Source organism: Gopherus evgoodei, chromosome 3 (genome assembly GCF_007399415.2).
Source record: "Gopherus evgoodei ecotype Sinaloan lineage chromosome 3, rGopEvg1_v1.p, whole genome shotgun sequence".
In the NCBI taxonomy this organism is placed as follows: Eukaryota; Metazoa; Chordata; order Testudines; family Testudinidae; genus Gopherus; species Gopherus evgoodei.
The window spans coordinates 51,325,228-51,342,707 of NC_044324.1; the positions used below are offsets into that span (position 1 = coordinate 51,325,228).

At 41.3% G+C, this 17,480-nt stretch overlaps 1 protein-coding gene across 2 annotated transcripts in view; it reads right to left on the reverse strand.

The window, feature by feature from the left end:
• Positions 1–17,480, reverse strand: part of CSMD1 (CUB and Sushi multiple domains 1) — a 2,060,432-nt gene that overhangs the window by 149,819 nt on the left and 1,893,133 nt on the right. For both annotated transcript variants that reach the window (XM_030555566.1, XM_030555565.1), the window contains exon 50: positions 10,029–10,214. In XM_030555566.1, the coding sequence (XP_030411426.1) occupies positions 10,029–10,214 (186 nt within the window). The remainder of the gene's footprint in view (positions 1–10,028; positions 10,215–17,480) is intronic.

The window sequence follows — 17,480 nt, forward strand, 5'->3', positions numbered from 1 at the left end:
TATGACAGCCCCTCTGAGACCTTTGGCTTCATCTGCCTCAGTTCCATCGGTTCAGCTTCTCGAGGCGGAGCGGTGCCTGGAGTCTCTGTCAGACGGAACCCAGCCAGACACCCTAGTGGGAGTCGACAGCGACCTGCATGGATTACGCACAGGATGGTCGCTGAGTGGCGAACAGCGTCGGGAACATCTCTCGACCGTGACTGGTACCGAGTCAAGGGCAACTACAGAGATCCCAGTGGCGGCTTGACTCTGGACCATGGGGCCAACATTGGCAGTGCTCCTGGTACCGACATGGACATAACATCCCGGGCCGCTGGCAGGGCCTCTGGCATGGAGGGCATCTGGACATCTGGGGAAGCCTGCTCCGAATGGGCCAGGCTACTCTGCTCAACCTGAATTGGAGGCCTAGAGGCTGATATGGGTCTGGCCTCTCCCCTAGTCTTGCTCCGGTGCCGCAGTGGAGAAAGCCTCTTCTTAGCCTTCTTGTCATGCCTCGTGGATGGGAAGCAGTGCTAACTGGTAGATGGCGCTGGAGGGGGAGTCACTGCGCATTGGCACTGTGGTAGCCAGTGATGACTCGGAGCAGCACACCAGACTCAGGGTCAAAGCCGACTCTATCAGGATGGCCCGGAGCCTAAAGTCTCTCTCTCACTACTTGCAAATCTTGCAGCAATCGCTGAGATGGGTTTCACCCAAATAGTCCACGTGCGGATCACTCACTGGCATCAGTCACCTACAAGTATTGCACAACTTAAAACCTGGGGCATGGGGCATGCCCCAGCCCAGGCGCATTAACTAAACTAAACTAAAACTAATCAAACTAATACACTGGACCATACACTGAATGAACAAGAGTTCTGGGGAAGAGCTGCAACAAAGCTAGAGCAGAGAAGTTCTGAAGCAACTTCATTGCCGGCAAGAAGTAACTGATGGTGGGGGGAGTGTGCAGCACCCCCAGGGTCGGCGCTACCATTTAGGCAGCCTAGGCAATCACCTAGGGCGCCAGAATAATTGGTGGGTGCCGTTTTGCCGGAGGGGGCGGCAGGCGGCTCCAGTGGAGCTGCCGCAGTCGTGCCTGTGGACGGTCGGCTGCTCACGTGGCTCCGGTGGAACTCCCGCAGGCACGACTGTGGCAGCTCCACCGGAGCCACGGACCCAAGGACCCCCTGCAGGAATGCCTGCAGCAGCTCCACCGGAGCCGCGGAGCACAGGACCCTCTGCAGGCACCACTGCGGCAGCTCCACCGGAGCCGCGGGACCAGCGCGCAGGGTGGCGAAATTGCCGGTCGCCTAGCGCGCTCAAACCCCTAGCGCTGGTTCTGAGCACCCCTTATACCGCACCATGGAGGCGCCACTCCAGGGGTCGCTAGGGGCACTCCCCCATGGGTACTGCTAGTGGAAAAACTTCTGACAGCAGTGCACATCGCGAGTATGCACATCTATTGTGGAATACACATGAGCATTCACTCAAAGAAGAACTGGTTTTATTAAGTATAGAGAATTTCTCTCAAATTGTCTGAATTTTTCCAAATGAAAAAAACTCCAAGTGTGACCATTGCATTATTTATATCTCCACATTAAACTTATTTGTATGGTAAGATGCTGATAGTATCTGGTGAACTTTTATAATTTTAAGATGCAAGTTTAAACTTTTCTTACCACAAACAAAAAACATCCCCAAGTATGGTAATTAACTCAGTATTTTCAGTTCCAAAGTGAAAAAAAAAAAAGAAAAAAAGGAGAGAGAGAGACCAAAACACCCTGCACAACAGCTGGTGTTCTTGTTTCTATCAATTTGATTTTTCATGCTGAATATGTCCTCTGAACTTTGTATACTGTCATTTGGAAGAAAGATATGCTATTTAATATGCAATATTTATGCTTCTCTTTAACAAATGCCACTGAATTTGGTAAATTAGTTCATACTCTCTTCTGAACAGTGTCTGTCAGGTCTTTTTATTCATTCTGTAAAGCATGTAGGATATTTTGGGTGTTGTAAAAATAAAGTAAAACATTCTGTTTACTGCTATTTAACCTTAATGTTATTAACTGTATTACAGCATTTATAGATTTCAACATATATCTAGAACTTCCCAAACTTTTTCATAGTTTTGACCACACCTTAATGGAAATATGATGTTTTGACGAACGTGAACATGACAGTGAAAGTAGGCAGACAGACTGACCTTGCACAGGATTCTAAAACACCATTCCTCTTTACTTAACATAAGAGATACACAGATCTAGACAAAATAATTTAAAAAATGAATATGCATTTCCCAGCCTCAGTTTCCTCATCAGTCTAAAGAGTTCTTCAGGCATAAGTCAGGATCCATAGCGGACTCTAAGATCCTTTCACATCCCTGTCCTCCTGCACAAGGCTTTTCATCTAGAACAAGGAATCTGTGAACTCTTCTGCCTCTTTCCTTCTCTAAAATAGTAGCCAAGAGACTCTCATTTATAGCCTCCAGCCACCTTTGTCACATGATCTCCTGATAAGGTTAAATAGGAGACCCCATCAGGTGGCTTCCTTACCAGCTAATCTCATTTGCTTGGTAAACCAGCCTGGTAGGAGCCAGCCTTTTGTCTCAAGGTGTTTCCATCTGAATAGGTGGACATTTAAGATGTAATGACTGACCACTGTCCCTGATCCAGTAAGTATATGCTACAGCCCTGTCAGCAAATAATGGATTCCATATCCACAGAGACATTCCATGATACATCAATTTCATAACATCATTATATCAACCAGAATGTATACGTTGTACATAGACAGATTCCTCAAACTGTTATAATTTTGCCCAGCTCTAGCTGTGACCAAATCTCATGATAGATACCTAAAGCCCAGAAAAAATCTCACCCTATTAAAACTGGCCAAGATAATAAGTGGAACTCTGAGTTAGAGGGATTATAATGGGCGAGTATATCCACAGACACAGAGAAGTGGAAGGATTCTCTGGCTGAAAGAAGAGCTGATTTTACTAATCTCTGTGGCACCAACTTTTGGGTGCAATCTGAGTCTACCAGGCAGGTTATTTTCACTTTCACCCACATTAACATGATACAGTCTCTGGGACCCTCAGATTTTCTAACTTTAGCCAGATCATATGTTTCCCCATTGTCACACTCCATCATGGGAAAGAGGTGGGAATTGTTTGTTTGTTTGAATATTCTACAAGTAAAATACATAAGAGGAGATGAAGGGTTCCCACTAGATTCTGGATGAGCATTCTTTTTGGCTCCCTCTTTGGAATATTTAAGTTTCTTCAATTTCCACCAGTAGTTCCTTAGTCCATGAACTGACTGCATCTCAGATCTAGGTTGCCCTGGTTGTCTCTCCAATGGCTTAGTCTTCATGTTGTATTTTATCTGTTACTCAGCCACTTCCCAGCATGTATTGGTAATGTTGGTGTGTCCAAATCTCTACCCTCCCTCCTATCTAGATCATCTGAAAACTGCTTTAGAATGATTAAATCTATCAGTTCTCCTACTGTGTATGATAAAAGTCATTTAGTCTAATAGTCACTTTCCTCCTTTATAGCTCACTTATAAAACATTCCACTGTTCTCAATACCACAATGAGTAGGTGGCTTTCTGATTCTGCTTAAAATCCACACACTTTGTTTAGGGCTGAGAACATACCCCTGATCAATATAATACACACTGCAGTCCAAAACCTCACACCAGGTATTGCGGTTCCTGACGTTCTTCCTGGATAATTGTTCACAGCGTGAACTCTAGGATGGTGTTAATGAGATGCATGCAATCAGCTCTCAGCGAGAATACTATCTGTGAATGAGACAGATTGGCAGGAAATCTCTGCCAGTCTGTAACACTGACTTCTGTGACCCAAGTGCAGGATCCTGAACAGGACATAAAATATCAAAACAATTTTAAAACAATTGAAAAAGAAATATCTTTCATCCGTCTTATGATTTATGACATGCTCTCCATTCTTTGATCTTCCTTCACAGCAAAGAGACAGAGAACAAAGAAGATGTCACAATCAATTCAGATGGATCAGAGATTTTATTTTAAAAATCTCTATAGTCATAAGTATTTGTAAAGCACATTTCATGCTTATTCTGGAAGTTAAAAAGAGCCTTATGTCTTTGAAAAATGCTGTGTTGAAAAAAATGTCTTACAGTATGGCCAGCAGAGGGCAACAACAGAGACTCTTCCTGACCTCCTCAGGAAAGATTTCACAGTCTTGAAGCTGCTCTGCCTTCTGTTCTTTCGATTTTTTGTTTTTTATAAAGTAAATGTTGCCTGCTTTTGTGGGAGGAAGGAAAGGTAGCCTTTGCGATAGTACAATGGGCTTAGTCCATTGAGGACCCTATAAATCATATCTCAGTGGTGCTCCACCTGTGTATTAGGGACATTTATTGCTTTCTAAATTCTACATTGAGGGTGACCATTTTAAGAAAGAATTGTATTTGATTATGAACTGAAAGTTCATCCCTAAGCGACATATTGTGATTTTTAAACTGAAGTGTTTGAATCAGCTGCATTTTTATGGGGAAAAGGTAGGGAGTATTGTTCCCCAGCTGCCTCCTAGTGCTTCCCCTGCAGCCCTAGGAATAAATCAAAGGAGGTCAGAGTGCTCTGAGCAGCTGCTGTCCTTTTCCTGCTTGGCAGACCCCCACTGGCTGCCTAATGCATTGCAGAGGATGGAGGAGCAAGTAACTCTGCCTACTACTCCATTACCTGGCTCACTACAGGCTGTGCTCACTCCAGGGAAAGATGGACGAGGTCTTGATTGGCTCTGTCTCAGCTCTGGAGAGTGTTTATCAGTGGATTGCACTTCTCACATAAACAGCTACAAAGGGCAGTCAGAGTAGGAGAAAGAGAAACTGAGAACTAACAAGTATCAGAGGAGTAGCCATGTTAGTCTGGATCTGTAAAAGCAGCAAAGAATCCTGTGTGCATGCATCTGACGATGTGGGTATTCACCCACGAAAGCTCATGCTCCAAAATGTCTGTTAGTCTATAAGGTGCCACAGGATTCTTTGCTGAGAACTAATAGAGTTCCCTGATATTTTGCCTCAGTCTAGGGGCTATTCTAACTTGTGCCAGCTGGTGTATGGTCCCTAAAGGCCATCCAATAGCTGAGGGTAGCTGGATCACTGCACACTCCAGTCGTTCTCCAGCCATGCTACCTGCACCAGGTATAGAGAGCAGGGAGACATAAGAACTCTGTTTCAGATCTAGATCTTCTTGGGTCTGCACTGCACTGGGGGAATCACAAACACGAGACTTGTTGGCAAGGTTCCATTCCCTTTCTGCTCTCTGAGCAGCACAAAGAAGTGTAACAGAACAGATACTTTGTCCCACAGAATTGACAATGGCCCCTTGACCTTTTTGAAATAACATGTTCATCTCTTAGGCTGAGAAGTTTGGAAACCACTGCAAAATTAGAACTTCAAATTGATAGTTCATAGGAAGCCAATAGAAACTGAGGAACATGGGCATTATATGCTCCCTTGTATTAAGCACCCTCAGAACCGAGTGACACATAAATCCAGCCACTCACATTCTACATGCAATCTCACTGGATAAATGTTCACTTATTATGGCTCAAGTCAGATAAAATGATTTTCTTTAAAAAAATATTTTGTAAAATGTCTATGCTTGAATCCCTGAAGTTCAGCATAACTCAATAATCTAAATGTTATGAGTATTTTATTCTCAGTTGAGAATTTCATACAATGTAAAATCAAAACAGCTCTAAGGGTATGTCTACACTACGGGATTATTCCAATTTTACAGAAATCGATTTTTTGGAAACAGATTGTATAAAGTCAAGTGCACACAGCCACACTAAGCACATTAATTTGGTGGTGTGTGTCCATGTAACGAGGATAGCGTCGACTTCTGGAGTGCTACACTGTGGGTAGCTATCCCATAGCTGTCCCATAATTCCTCAGTCTCCTCCGCCCATTGGAATTCTGGGTTGACACTCCAATGCTTGATGGGGCAAAAATTTGTCCCGAGTGGTTATGGGTAAACATCATCAGTCAATTCTCCCTCCGTGAAAGTAATGGCAGACAATCATTTTGCACCCTTTTTCTGGATTGCCTGGGCAGACACCATAGTACAACCATGGAGCCCGTTCAGCCTTTTTTCACTGTGACCGTATGTCTACTGGATGCTCCTGACAGACACGGTACTGCAGTGCTACACAACAGCATCCCCTTGCCTTTGCAAGTTGACAAAGATGGTTACCAGTCATACTGTACCATCTGCTGCTGTCATGGGTGCTCGTGGCCGGCCTCGGTGAGGTCAGTCAGGGGCATCTGGACAAAAATGGGAATGACTCCCCAAGTCATTCTCTTTTTTAAGTTTTGCCTAATGGAGAGTCAGTTCTGCTGAGAATATCAGGCAAGCCTACTAAAGAACCAGAGAGGCAAACGGCCGCTCCGGGTCAGAGCCCCAGACATTCCACAGAAATGATGAACTGCATGCTATTCTAGGGGGTGCCCCTGCAACAACCCCACCCGTTGCTTCCCTCCTCCCTCACCCCTCCTGGGCTACTGTGGCAGTTATTCCTCATTTGTGTGATGAAGTAATAAAGAATGCATGAATCTGAAACAACACTGACTTCATTGCCTCTGCAAGCAGAGATCAAAGGGGCGAGGGGAGGGCGGTTGGCTTACAGCAAAGTAGAGTGAACCACCATTCTGCACATGCTCAGCCTATAGCTGAAAATAGAAATCTGTGATAAGCACTAGCATAGAAGCACAGGCAGGACTGAATCTCCATTTGTGTGTGGACCTTTGTCTGACACTGGTAAACTACAAAATGGCCCAGGATATGTATGTTGGGGGACAATTCTAAACAGCAGCTTAATTTTTATATTTGCCGCAAAATGTAGAGGTCTAAATATCTGATTGTGAGCCCTGGTAGCAAGGGGTAGGCGCGACCGCGCGGTGCTGCTGACTGGGAGAGCAGCCTGAGGCAGAAGCCTCCAGCTGCCATGATATTTCAGGCAGGACTGAATCTCCATTAGACAAAACTTAAAGAAGAGAATGGCCTAGAGTTATTCCCATTTTTGCCCAGGCGCCCCCGACCAACCTCACCTAGGCCAGCCAGGAGTACCCACAGGATGAGAGATGACGGATATCAGTCATACTCTACTGTCTGCCGTCTGCAAGGCAAGGCAAGGCAAGGGGATGCTGCTGTGTAGCGCTGCAGCACTGTGTCTGCCAGCAGCATCCAGTAGACATACGGTGACATTGAAAAAACAATTTTTTTCCCTTTGCTTTCACAGAGGGGTGGGGGGTGGAGGGGCTGATGACATACCCTGAACCACCCACGACAATGTTTTTGACCCTTCAGGCTTTGGGAGCTCAGCCCAGAATTCAAACAGTTTTCGGAGAGTGCGGGAACTGTGGGATAGCTACAGTCGTCAGTCGCCCCTCCCTCCGTGAACATCCATTTCATTCTTTGGCTTTCTGGTACGCTTGTCTAAGCTCCTTAAGTTTCATGCAGCACTGTGTTGAGTCCCTGTTGTGGCCTCTGTCCATCATGGCCTTGGAAATTTTTTCAAATGTTTTGGCATTTCGTCTTTTGGAACGGAGTTATGATAGAACAGATTCATCTCCCCATACAGAGATCAGATTCAATATCTCCTGTATGGTCCATGCTGGAGCTCTTTTTTGATTCTGGGACTGCATGGTCACCTGTGCTGATCAGTGCTCCATGCTGGGCAAAGAGGAAATAAAATTCAAAAGTTCGTGGGGCTTTTCCTGTCTACCTGGCCAGTGCATCCGAGTTCAGATTGTTGTCCAGAGCTGTCACAACAGTGCACTGTGAGATAGCTCCCGGAAGTCAATACCATCGAATTGTGGCCACACTAACCCTAATTCAAAATGGCAGAAATTGATTTTAAGGGCCCTTTATATCAAAGTAAAGGGCTTCATTGTGTGGACGGGTGCAGGGTTAATTCGATTTAACGCTGCTAAATTCAACATAAACTCGTAGTGTAGATCAGGCCTTAGAGGAAGAGGTGCAGAAGTTATCTTACAAGACAGTGTCTGGGAAAAATCAATTTTATCAGAACTAAAGAACACAGAAGGCTGCTGTTGATCAGACATCTGAAAATAAAAAAGCTCACCATTAAACTGTGTTCCCCAAACACACTAAAATATATAATTTATTCATTTTAACTCTTTCTAAAGTTTTGACAAATTTTTTCTGGTGTACTTTATTCTCTTCATGCATAGATTTTAACACAGTATATGCTGCTACAATAAATTTCCCATCTGTAATACTTCTTGGAAACTGGTTGACTCAAACTAATGGAATATATTAAATACAGTTTTTCACCTCTATTTCTTTGGTTCAAATCTGACCTAGGTTGATAGCAATCATAGCAAGTTCATTTTTTTTTATGCTGTTTGGTGGCTCATGTGAAATGAACTGTTTTGTTGCCCATTATCCACATTACATAAAACATTATTATAATTGACACATTTGAAGGCAATTTAATGAGAGAGGCTACTCAGACGCATTTCCATCATTAGCATTTAAGGGACATCAGTGGTGCTGTAATATTTCAGCCTCAGGCACTTCCACAGATATATTGTCAAGCTGTGGACATCTGAGTGAATTTGTATATTTAATGCATATAGTCAATGGAAGCCTTTTTCAACTCAAAAGCTTGAAAAAGGAGAATCTTTTTTGTCACTTTGTACCTCCATAGAGCTCACATAAGCAAAACAATTATTAGATAACATAAAATACAATTTAAAAGTGATTAAAACTCAGAGAGTATTTAAAGAAATCCACATTTGTACAATAGCATAGACTGTGTGACACACTAGCGTCAATGAATCTAAACTCCAAAACCTTTTTACAGTAAAACATACTACTTTCTAAATTCACATTTTCATTGCTATTTTCTTTATCCTACAATTAAAAATAAGCGACATTTATGGAGAATTGAAAAAAAAAAGTGCTTCTCATGTTCAGAATCTAGAAAACAGGTACATACTGTTCCCAGGTTCTAGAATCTAAATTCAGTGTCAACTGAGTATTTTGTAACATTAAGTCTAGTACCTAAGATGGACAATATTTTTAAAAATTGAAGTCTATACTCTAACATTTTTCCAGTATTTTTGCACATGAAAAGAACATCTAAAGCTCAAACTTAATTAATTGCATAGATCTTAATTTACTGCTATTAGTCAAGGTAGCACCAAGAGATCCCAATCAGAAGTAGGGTACCATTGTATTGGGCATTGTAGAAACATTTAAAGAGACAGTCTTTGACTTGAATAATGTACAACTTCAATTAAAACAAGTTGCAACAGGCAATTGTAACAGAAAATAGAGTAGGTGGAGAAGAGATCATTAACAACTAGGGGAACACGCGGATGAGGTAGGTCATTATTTGTAGGCTTTAAGTCATATGTCTTTAAAAGATACCTTGATTTTATGTTTGATGTATGAACCTCATTTTAAAACATATCAATTTTGTTTATACGAGTTTATGCATATTTACACAGGTAGTATAATAATTCTATTATCAAATTATGGGCTAGAGCCTCAGCTGCACAAAAGCTCTGATTTTGTCACAGCTTGAAGTGGATAAAGGTAACTTCATGCCACTTTTCTATTCCTGTGATCCTGGTGTTGGCTTGAGGGCAGTTTGGTCAGCAGCACAAGTGCGAGCAGCCTTGGGGCTGCACTAAACTGTGCCTAGCTACAGTGGTCCCTAAAAGATCATTTTGCAGCTGGGGATAGGGAAAGGAGAAGGATGAAGAGCTGAGTATGATAGCTTGAAGCAGGTGGAGATTTCTTTATGCTGAAGAAATCTCTGTGCACCTCATTAAAATAGATTTAAGGCTGCTTTGCACTACTCTTAACATTAATAGCATTTGTGTATCACTCGGACTCATCACATACTGAATAAAAATGTACTCCTCAATATCCAAAATGTGGGATCCTTGCACATCGGATCTAAATTTCACCACTGAAAACTTTTCTCAGCATACACAAAAGAAATGTTTGAAAAAATACACTTACGTTTACAGACAGGTGGCCTCCCTTTGTTACTCCATAATCCATCTTCTTGACACACTGCTGTTGCTTGTTGACTAGATTCTAGCTTGAAGCCCTCGTTACAGTCATATATCACTCTACTGCCCAAAGTGAACTCATTACCTACAACTGAACCATTTCCTGGAGATTCTGGAATACCACACGACACAGCTGAGGGGGGAAAAAGATGGAAATCTAGTATCTTAAGGTATTTTTAAAAGTCATATTTACCCCCTATATACCAAAAAACATACATGCATAATAATACATTCATCATCAATAACTAGTGCAATTTCCTCCACATCTACAACTTTCTAACTAATTCAGGAATATTTTTAAAATGGATACATAAAATAAAGTATAGCCAATGTAGGCCAACTTTCTTCTCAATTAATCTATCATTTGTGCAATTCAGTCAATTCTGCAGTTACCATAGATGATATCAAATGGTCAGAATAACAGGCCATTTATAGGCTCAGAATCATCCACCCAAAATTACCAGGCTAAAGTCAAATAAAATACCAATGAAGGCGAAACTTCACATATCAAATAGTCTGCTAATGCTATGTTCCCACTTTCTCTGTAGTCTTTCCACACTTCCATCATTCCAATTAGGGTATGTCTACACTTCAAGATGGAGCTGCAATATCCAACTGGAGACATACCTGTGCAAACTCTGATCAAGCTAGCATGCTAAAAATAGAGTGCAGCTGCAGAAGAACAAATAGCAAGAGGGACTAGCCTCCCCAAGTATATACCTAGCATCCTGGGTGGGTATGTACTCAGTACAGCTAATCTCTCCCATCGCTGGCACCTCTGCAGCTAAGCTCTATTTTTAATGTGCTAGCTCAGTCGGTGTTAGATATGTCTCCTTAAGCTGGAAATTGTACCAACGCCGTGAAGTACAGACATACCTTAAGATTGCTACCTCAGAAAAAGGGGTGAAATCCTGTGCCTAGTGAACTCAATGGCAAAATTCCCATTGACTCCAAAGGGGCAGGATTTCACCCAACGTCTTTGGGACAGGGACACTTTCTTGGGATGCCCAGGAATGAGAGTCATCTTGTTATCCCTCCCCCACCACTTTTCCCAGATCCAGCATGAGGGAGTCTTTCTTGTGGTAGCTGGACATCAGCTCTGTGTTACGGTCAGCCCTACAGCCACCCAAGCATGAGCCTTCGGGCTCTCCCGGTCCCTACTTTGCCTTGCAAGTTAATAACAGGTGCACCCCAGACTCTGAGCCACTCTGAAAACATCTCCTTGTAGTGTCCAGCTTCTGTTGCTGAACAATCACACTAATTACCAGGTTCACTACTTCCAAGGGAATAGTATGCACTTTTCAGCTTGTTTGATTCAACTGAGTTTTAACTCCAATATAACAACAATGCACTGTAACCTATTTATAGTAAAAACAAATATAAATGTTTTAACAAAAGGAAAGAATTATGAGATAGTGAGTCCAGCATATGGCTTCTAACAATACCTCCTAACACAGGATTTTCAGACAAGGTAAATTTCTGGAAATACCTATGTCAGAAGCCTTTACCAGTGATGCCCAAGTCAATATAGCCCTTCTGCAGTTATCGAAGACTGCCCAGACAACTAATCACTCTCAGTGATTTCAGCAAAGAGAATTGTAGAAGTAGGAACTTTTTTTTGTGGGGCTTTGTTTTAACATGCTTCACACTCCACAGAGGCTAACTCCTGAGGGCTTGACTAACTTGATAACTGGGAAAGATTTTTCACTTGCCCAATTCTGGCATTTAAAATAAAACAATAAGTTATTTCTTATTTTTTCTTCCAGTTTTATTTCTTTAGAAATATTTAGTCTTTTTAAAACAGCAACTTAGAGTATAAAACATAGCACAGTAGTTACATTAAGTCCCTTTAATTAAGGATTACATAGGAAACCAAATCCACATATGTACAGAATCACCTTCTTGCTCTGGTCCAGTCGCTGATATATCACTCTTTGATAAACATAACAAAGAAATGAAATGTAAGTTTAAGTGTTATACTTATAAATATTAAACAGTATGGGATGAGCTTTGATGATAAACTAGGGTTGAAAAAGAAAAACTCTGCCCCATATGTACATGCTCAATTGTAGGAAGCAATGCAACATTTTAACATAAAGAATTTTTTTCACTGCATGTCTTCTTCTTTGGACCGTGGACTTTTATTTAAATTTTATAGAATCAACATTTGCCAAAAGAATAAAAGGCCAGCCTTTACCAGAAGCCTACTGAACACAAATGAGAAAAAAAATCATTTTAATTAATGGTATAATTTACCTGCTTCAGTGTACATGATTAATTTCACAATGCACTGTTACAGTACAATAAACATAACTCTACAAAGTTGTTTTCATTATTTCAAAGCTGTCACATTTGATGCATTTAAATTAAATACAACATAGTGTTTGGAATTTGATTACAATGAGACAAACTAGGCAATATGAAATGATAGATGTGGTTCATGTTCTTGGTTAGTGGTTTTTTATTGTGTTTGCTCCCATTTGGAATATGCCAAATTGCACACGCAAGTAGAACTGAAAGAATATGACAAAAAAAACCCTGCTTCCTTAAAAAATAAAGTCAATGTGAATTTTACAAATAGCCTAACACTAAATTTCCCACCATTTGAAAAGAACTTGACAGCAGGGGAGCCTTTGCTGATGTAAGCAGAGTCAGGATGAGCTCTACCCTGACATCTGGTGGTGAGTTGTGGAAAAGAACTTCAGGGGCTGATTTTTTTTGCATAGACATACCCACCCAGCCTAGCATGAGTCAAAATGGTCACTTTGGCTGCTGTGGGATCCCCAGTTTCTCTGTTATTGGGGCAAGAAGAATAAAGTGTTGTTACCCTGATTATGTGAATCAAGGATAATGAAACTGTTTTATGATAGAGGGACTCACCATCAACCAAATAGCACTCGCTAGACAAGGGACATGGGTTCCAAAACTCAGTGAACTGAGAGAGGTTGGGCATTTGTATCTGATGGTCTGGGTCTCTTTTGAGAGCCTGGAATACCAATTGCATCTCTTCTTCTCTCTACTGTAGAATATCAGAGCTAATTTTAATTCAATTAGGAGTCTAGTTATAGGCTGTTGAGCTGAATTTACTTTGGGCTAATGGTGCACCAGCACTGGGGCTTCCCTACTACAAGCTGAAATCACTGAGTGCTTGGGTGGGGGTTTGATAATATGTTGCTGAGCAGCTGGCAGAGCAGAGCAGTTTGCAGGACAGCTGGTGGAGCGGAGCAGTTCATAGAATGGCTGGAGCAGCTCATGGGACAGCTAGTGGAGTGGAATGGCTGGTGGATTGGCTCACGGTGAAGGCTGCAGCAGAACCCCATCAAGAGGTGGGGTAGTCGGCCTTGGACCATGTAAGGTGCCCCTTAACACCACAATGCCCACCCCCTCCCTCCAGGCTGGGAGGTAAAACTCTGCAGATAAACTTTTGAACTCTGGGGCTGCACTGACCAGGCACAGAGATTTTTGAGTTGTTGGACTTCTGAGTGATTTTTTGGGTTGCTGGACTTGACTTAAGACCCTGTGTTATGAATCCTGTTTGTGGTGTTTCCCCAACATAATGCCACGTCGTTTCCCTCCTTTATTAAAATGATTTTTCTACACTCAGGCTCCGTGCTTGTGAGAGGGGAAGTATCGTCTCTTAGAGGCGCCCAGGGTGGTATGTAATTATCCCTGGTCACTGGGTGGGGGCTCGAGCTGGTTTTGCATTGTATTATTGAAACGGAACCCCTAGATACTGAATCCAGCCCTTGTTCCTGCCAACTCAGATGGGCAGAAGGGTTACACTTATACTTTTAAATAGGTAGAAAGTTGAAATCACATCCTGTTTTTCTACCCCCTTAAAACTACCAAACCCTCCCCATTCCCAAGTGCAATTATTGTTGTTTTTTGTTTGTTTTTTCTGTTGGTAGCAGGAATTTGGCAACATTTTCCTCCCACTCCCACAAACCCTCTCTTTCAGTTATTTTCTGTCAATGTAGAACAAACCTTGACATGGCTCCTGAAGGGTTTACTTTGGGATACAACTGGGTTAATTATAATTTCCTGGCAACTTTTTGTTTGTTTTCTCTCCCACCCCCCACCCCCATCCCCTGGGAGTAAGATATCAATTTCAGATTTAAGCTAGCACATGGTTAACTGTCTAAAAGTAAAAACATCAGGGTTCAAATTTAAAAAAATATATGTAGGCCTAACTTTGTTCTTCCTTTAATCAGTAGAAATCTGGGTATAATCCTACTAAATTCAGAACTCTTTCTATGGAATGAAAGAGCAGAATTTGGCCCACTGTAACTTGAAAAATAAATACATGAATCTGCTGCATTCATTTTATCAGCAAAATAGCTCTGTCAGCAGACAGTGCTTTGCACTCTGGCTTGATGATAATATTGCAGAAGACTTCTTAAAATCCAGGAATTCTAAGATCCCCCTATTATTTGCATGATATACTACAGAATAAAAGGTGTATAATATTTCATTTTACCTTTAAAGTGCTTAAGCTGCACCAAACATATCTGTTTGTTATACTAGTCCAAGCATGTTGCACAGAACATACATGTACGCCATAAATACTTGGGCCTGAAACTAGTAATTTAGTATCTTACTTACAAGGGTTGCTTATTTCTCGTGATCAGCTAAATTAAGAAATAACCCAATACCTGCATCAAATTCATGTTGTTAAACAGTATTTAATGCTATGTCCTTAAATCATTAATTTAAATCACCTAATTAATATTCATGCCATTATAGGTTGTTTAGTCCAATAATTAGTTTATTATGTTATACTAGCCCAAGCATGTTGCACAGAATATTGCACCTGCTGTGCCCTGATCTCAATGTCTGCATCTGTTCCTCTCTTCTCACTTCCCTTTCACCATCTTCATTCCACCTAAACATCACACCTAGTCCCCTTTTACTTTTCTTCTCCCAGTCATATAGGAGCACTGTTGCTGATTTGTATATTCCTTATGTTGCTAAGCTACTGCTGGTAATTGCTAATGATAGCAGTACCTTTTGGTGCTACTTCAGTTACAGTCCATCTGTCTATTTGTTACTCATCTCTCTCTACAAATAATACTATAGTGGAAAGTGGTATTCCTGCTGCTACTGTTTGTCTGATTATGCTAATAACTTTTAGACCAATAGTGCCCAAACAAAACATGTCAGCACTCATTGGCTTGAATAAAGTAACATAACAGCAAATACACAGTGACTTTCTGGAGCAAGCTTTGATGAAGAGAGCTAACTAAAATGACATTTGGTCATTTAACAGCTGAGAGTAGTCAATGCTGTTAAACACATAAGTGCACTGAAGCTGTTCTCAGCTTCCTACGTGCTTGCTAAAATGACTACGAACAGACTAAGAAAATTGCCCAATTCAATGAATGGGTCCAGACATTTCTCAGCTCAATGATTAGAAGAAACTTGCAGCCTGTGCCACCAACATGTACTTTGTACTTATGTATGAACACTTCCAGCTGGGTTATGAGCATTCAGAGAGTGAATAATGAATAGTTCTTTAACCTTAATTGTCATCATTGTTCTTATATTGCAGCAAGATATATTTCTTCCTAAGAGCCTATAATCAGCACAAGCTTTAAAGCCTATTTACTGCCTAGAAAGTAGGATGCAACTTCAATTGCTCATAAATGTTCCCCCTCAAAAATATTCTTCAGTTTCTACAGTAAAGCTTTTCCTTTTCTTAAAAAAAAAAAAAGAATAAATAAATAAAATCCTTTAGGATTCCTGAATCTATTCATATATACTGTGTGTGAACACACTACATAAAAACACAGATACTTCAGAGATATATACCATAGCAATTCTTATACATAAATAAAACATACACATACACTGTATTTTGATTGACATGTTACTTTAACAAATTCTTCCCTGGTGTAACACCACATAATTTAATGAAGTTAAAGAAGATTAATTTGTTCCATTACTGAATATTTATAAATACGGATCATATACCTTTTCACACAGGTTAGTTGTTTGTGAAAAATCTCACTAGTATTCCATTGTTGATTCTCACCCTACTTCTAACCAAACATTTTTTTTAAAAGCTTACTTTGTTTTAAGTAAAAATTATTCTATTTCCATTTACCTCAACCTCCTCTCTACCAGGGGACTCTCAGGTATTGCCAGACTGCTAAGTGTGAGAATTCAATGACACTGCTCAGTGTTTCTTATCAAAAAAGCCCCTGTGCAGCCCAGCAGGCAATAAAATGACCACCCTGCCAGAAAGTCTGTTTTATAACCAGACATTATTATAGACCTATGGATTTATATATCCTACTTAATCCGAGCATGCAGTGAGTGCTCTCACATTGTGAGGAGGATTTTGTTTACATTTATAGAAGTTTATCAGAAAAGTTAGTAAATGTTTTTATTTTTTCAGTTTTTAAAAATGGCCTAACAGAATCTCTCTGAAACCAAATAATACAAAAATGAATATTAAAAACATTAAAGAAAGTACCAATGCTCAGCACCCAGAAAAGGAAGGTTCCCTACAAGAACCTCTCAGCAAAAGCCTGGTTAACAGATACGCTTTGCCTTGAAGGTTCACTAATTTAGGTTGTGTTGAGCTAGTGGGGATGTACAGTACAGTTGAGGGCCTTTGGTTATAATGCCCTGTCAGCAGCCTTCTCATCTTAAAAACAGGTCATCTGTAGCTAACCTCAACTCTTACAGTAATCCACAGGAAGAGATATCGACTTGTAAGTAACTACTATAGGAATCAAACTATACATGAAAGGTAACATACTTACTATTATTTACTATATGTATTACCACTGAACCTACGAGGTCCTGTCATGGGCCAACAGCCATTGTGCTACGCATTGTACAAACACAGCACAAAGAGACAGTTCCTGGCCCAGTGAGCTGACCATCTAAGGGTATGTCTACACTACGGGATTATTCCGATTTTACATAAACCAGTTTTGTAACACAGATTGTATAAAGTTGAGTGCACGTGGCCACACTAAGCACATTGGTTTGGCAGTGTGCGTCCATGTATCGAGGCTAGCGTCGATTTCCAGAGTGTTGCACTGTGGGTAACTATCCTGTAGCTATCCCATAGTTCCAGCAGTCTCCCCTGCCCATTGGAATTTTGGGTTGAGATCCCAATGCAAAAACAGTGTTGCAGGTGATTCTGGGTAAATGTCGTCACTCAATCCTTCCTCCATGAAAGCAATGGCAGACAATCATTTCATGCCCTTTTTCCCTGGATTGCCCTGGCAGATGCCATAGCACAGCAACCATGGAGCCCATTTTGCCTTGTCACTGTCACCGTATGTGTACTGGATGCTGCTAATAGAGGCGGTACTGCAGTGCTACAGAGCAGCATTCATTTGCCTTTGCAAGGTAGCAGAGATGGTTATCATCCCTATTGCACCGT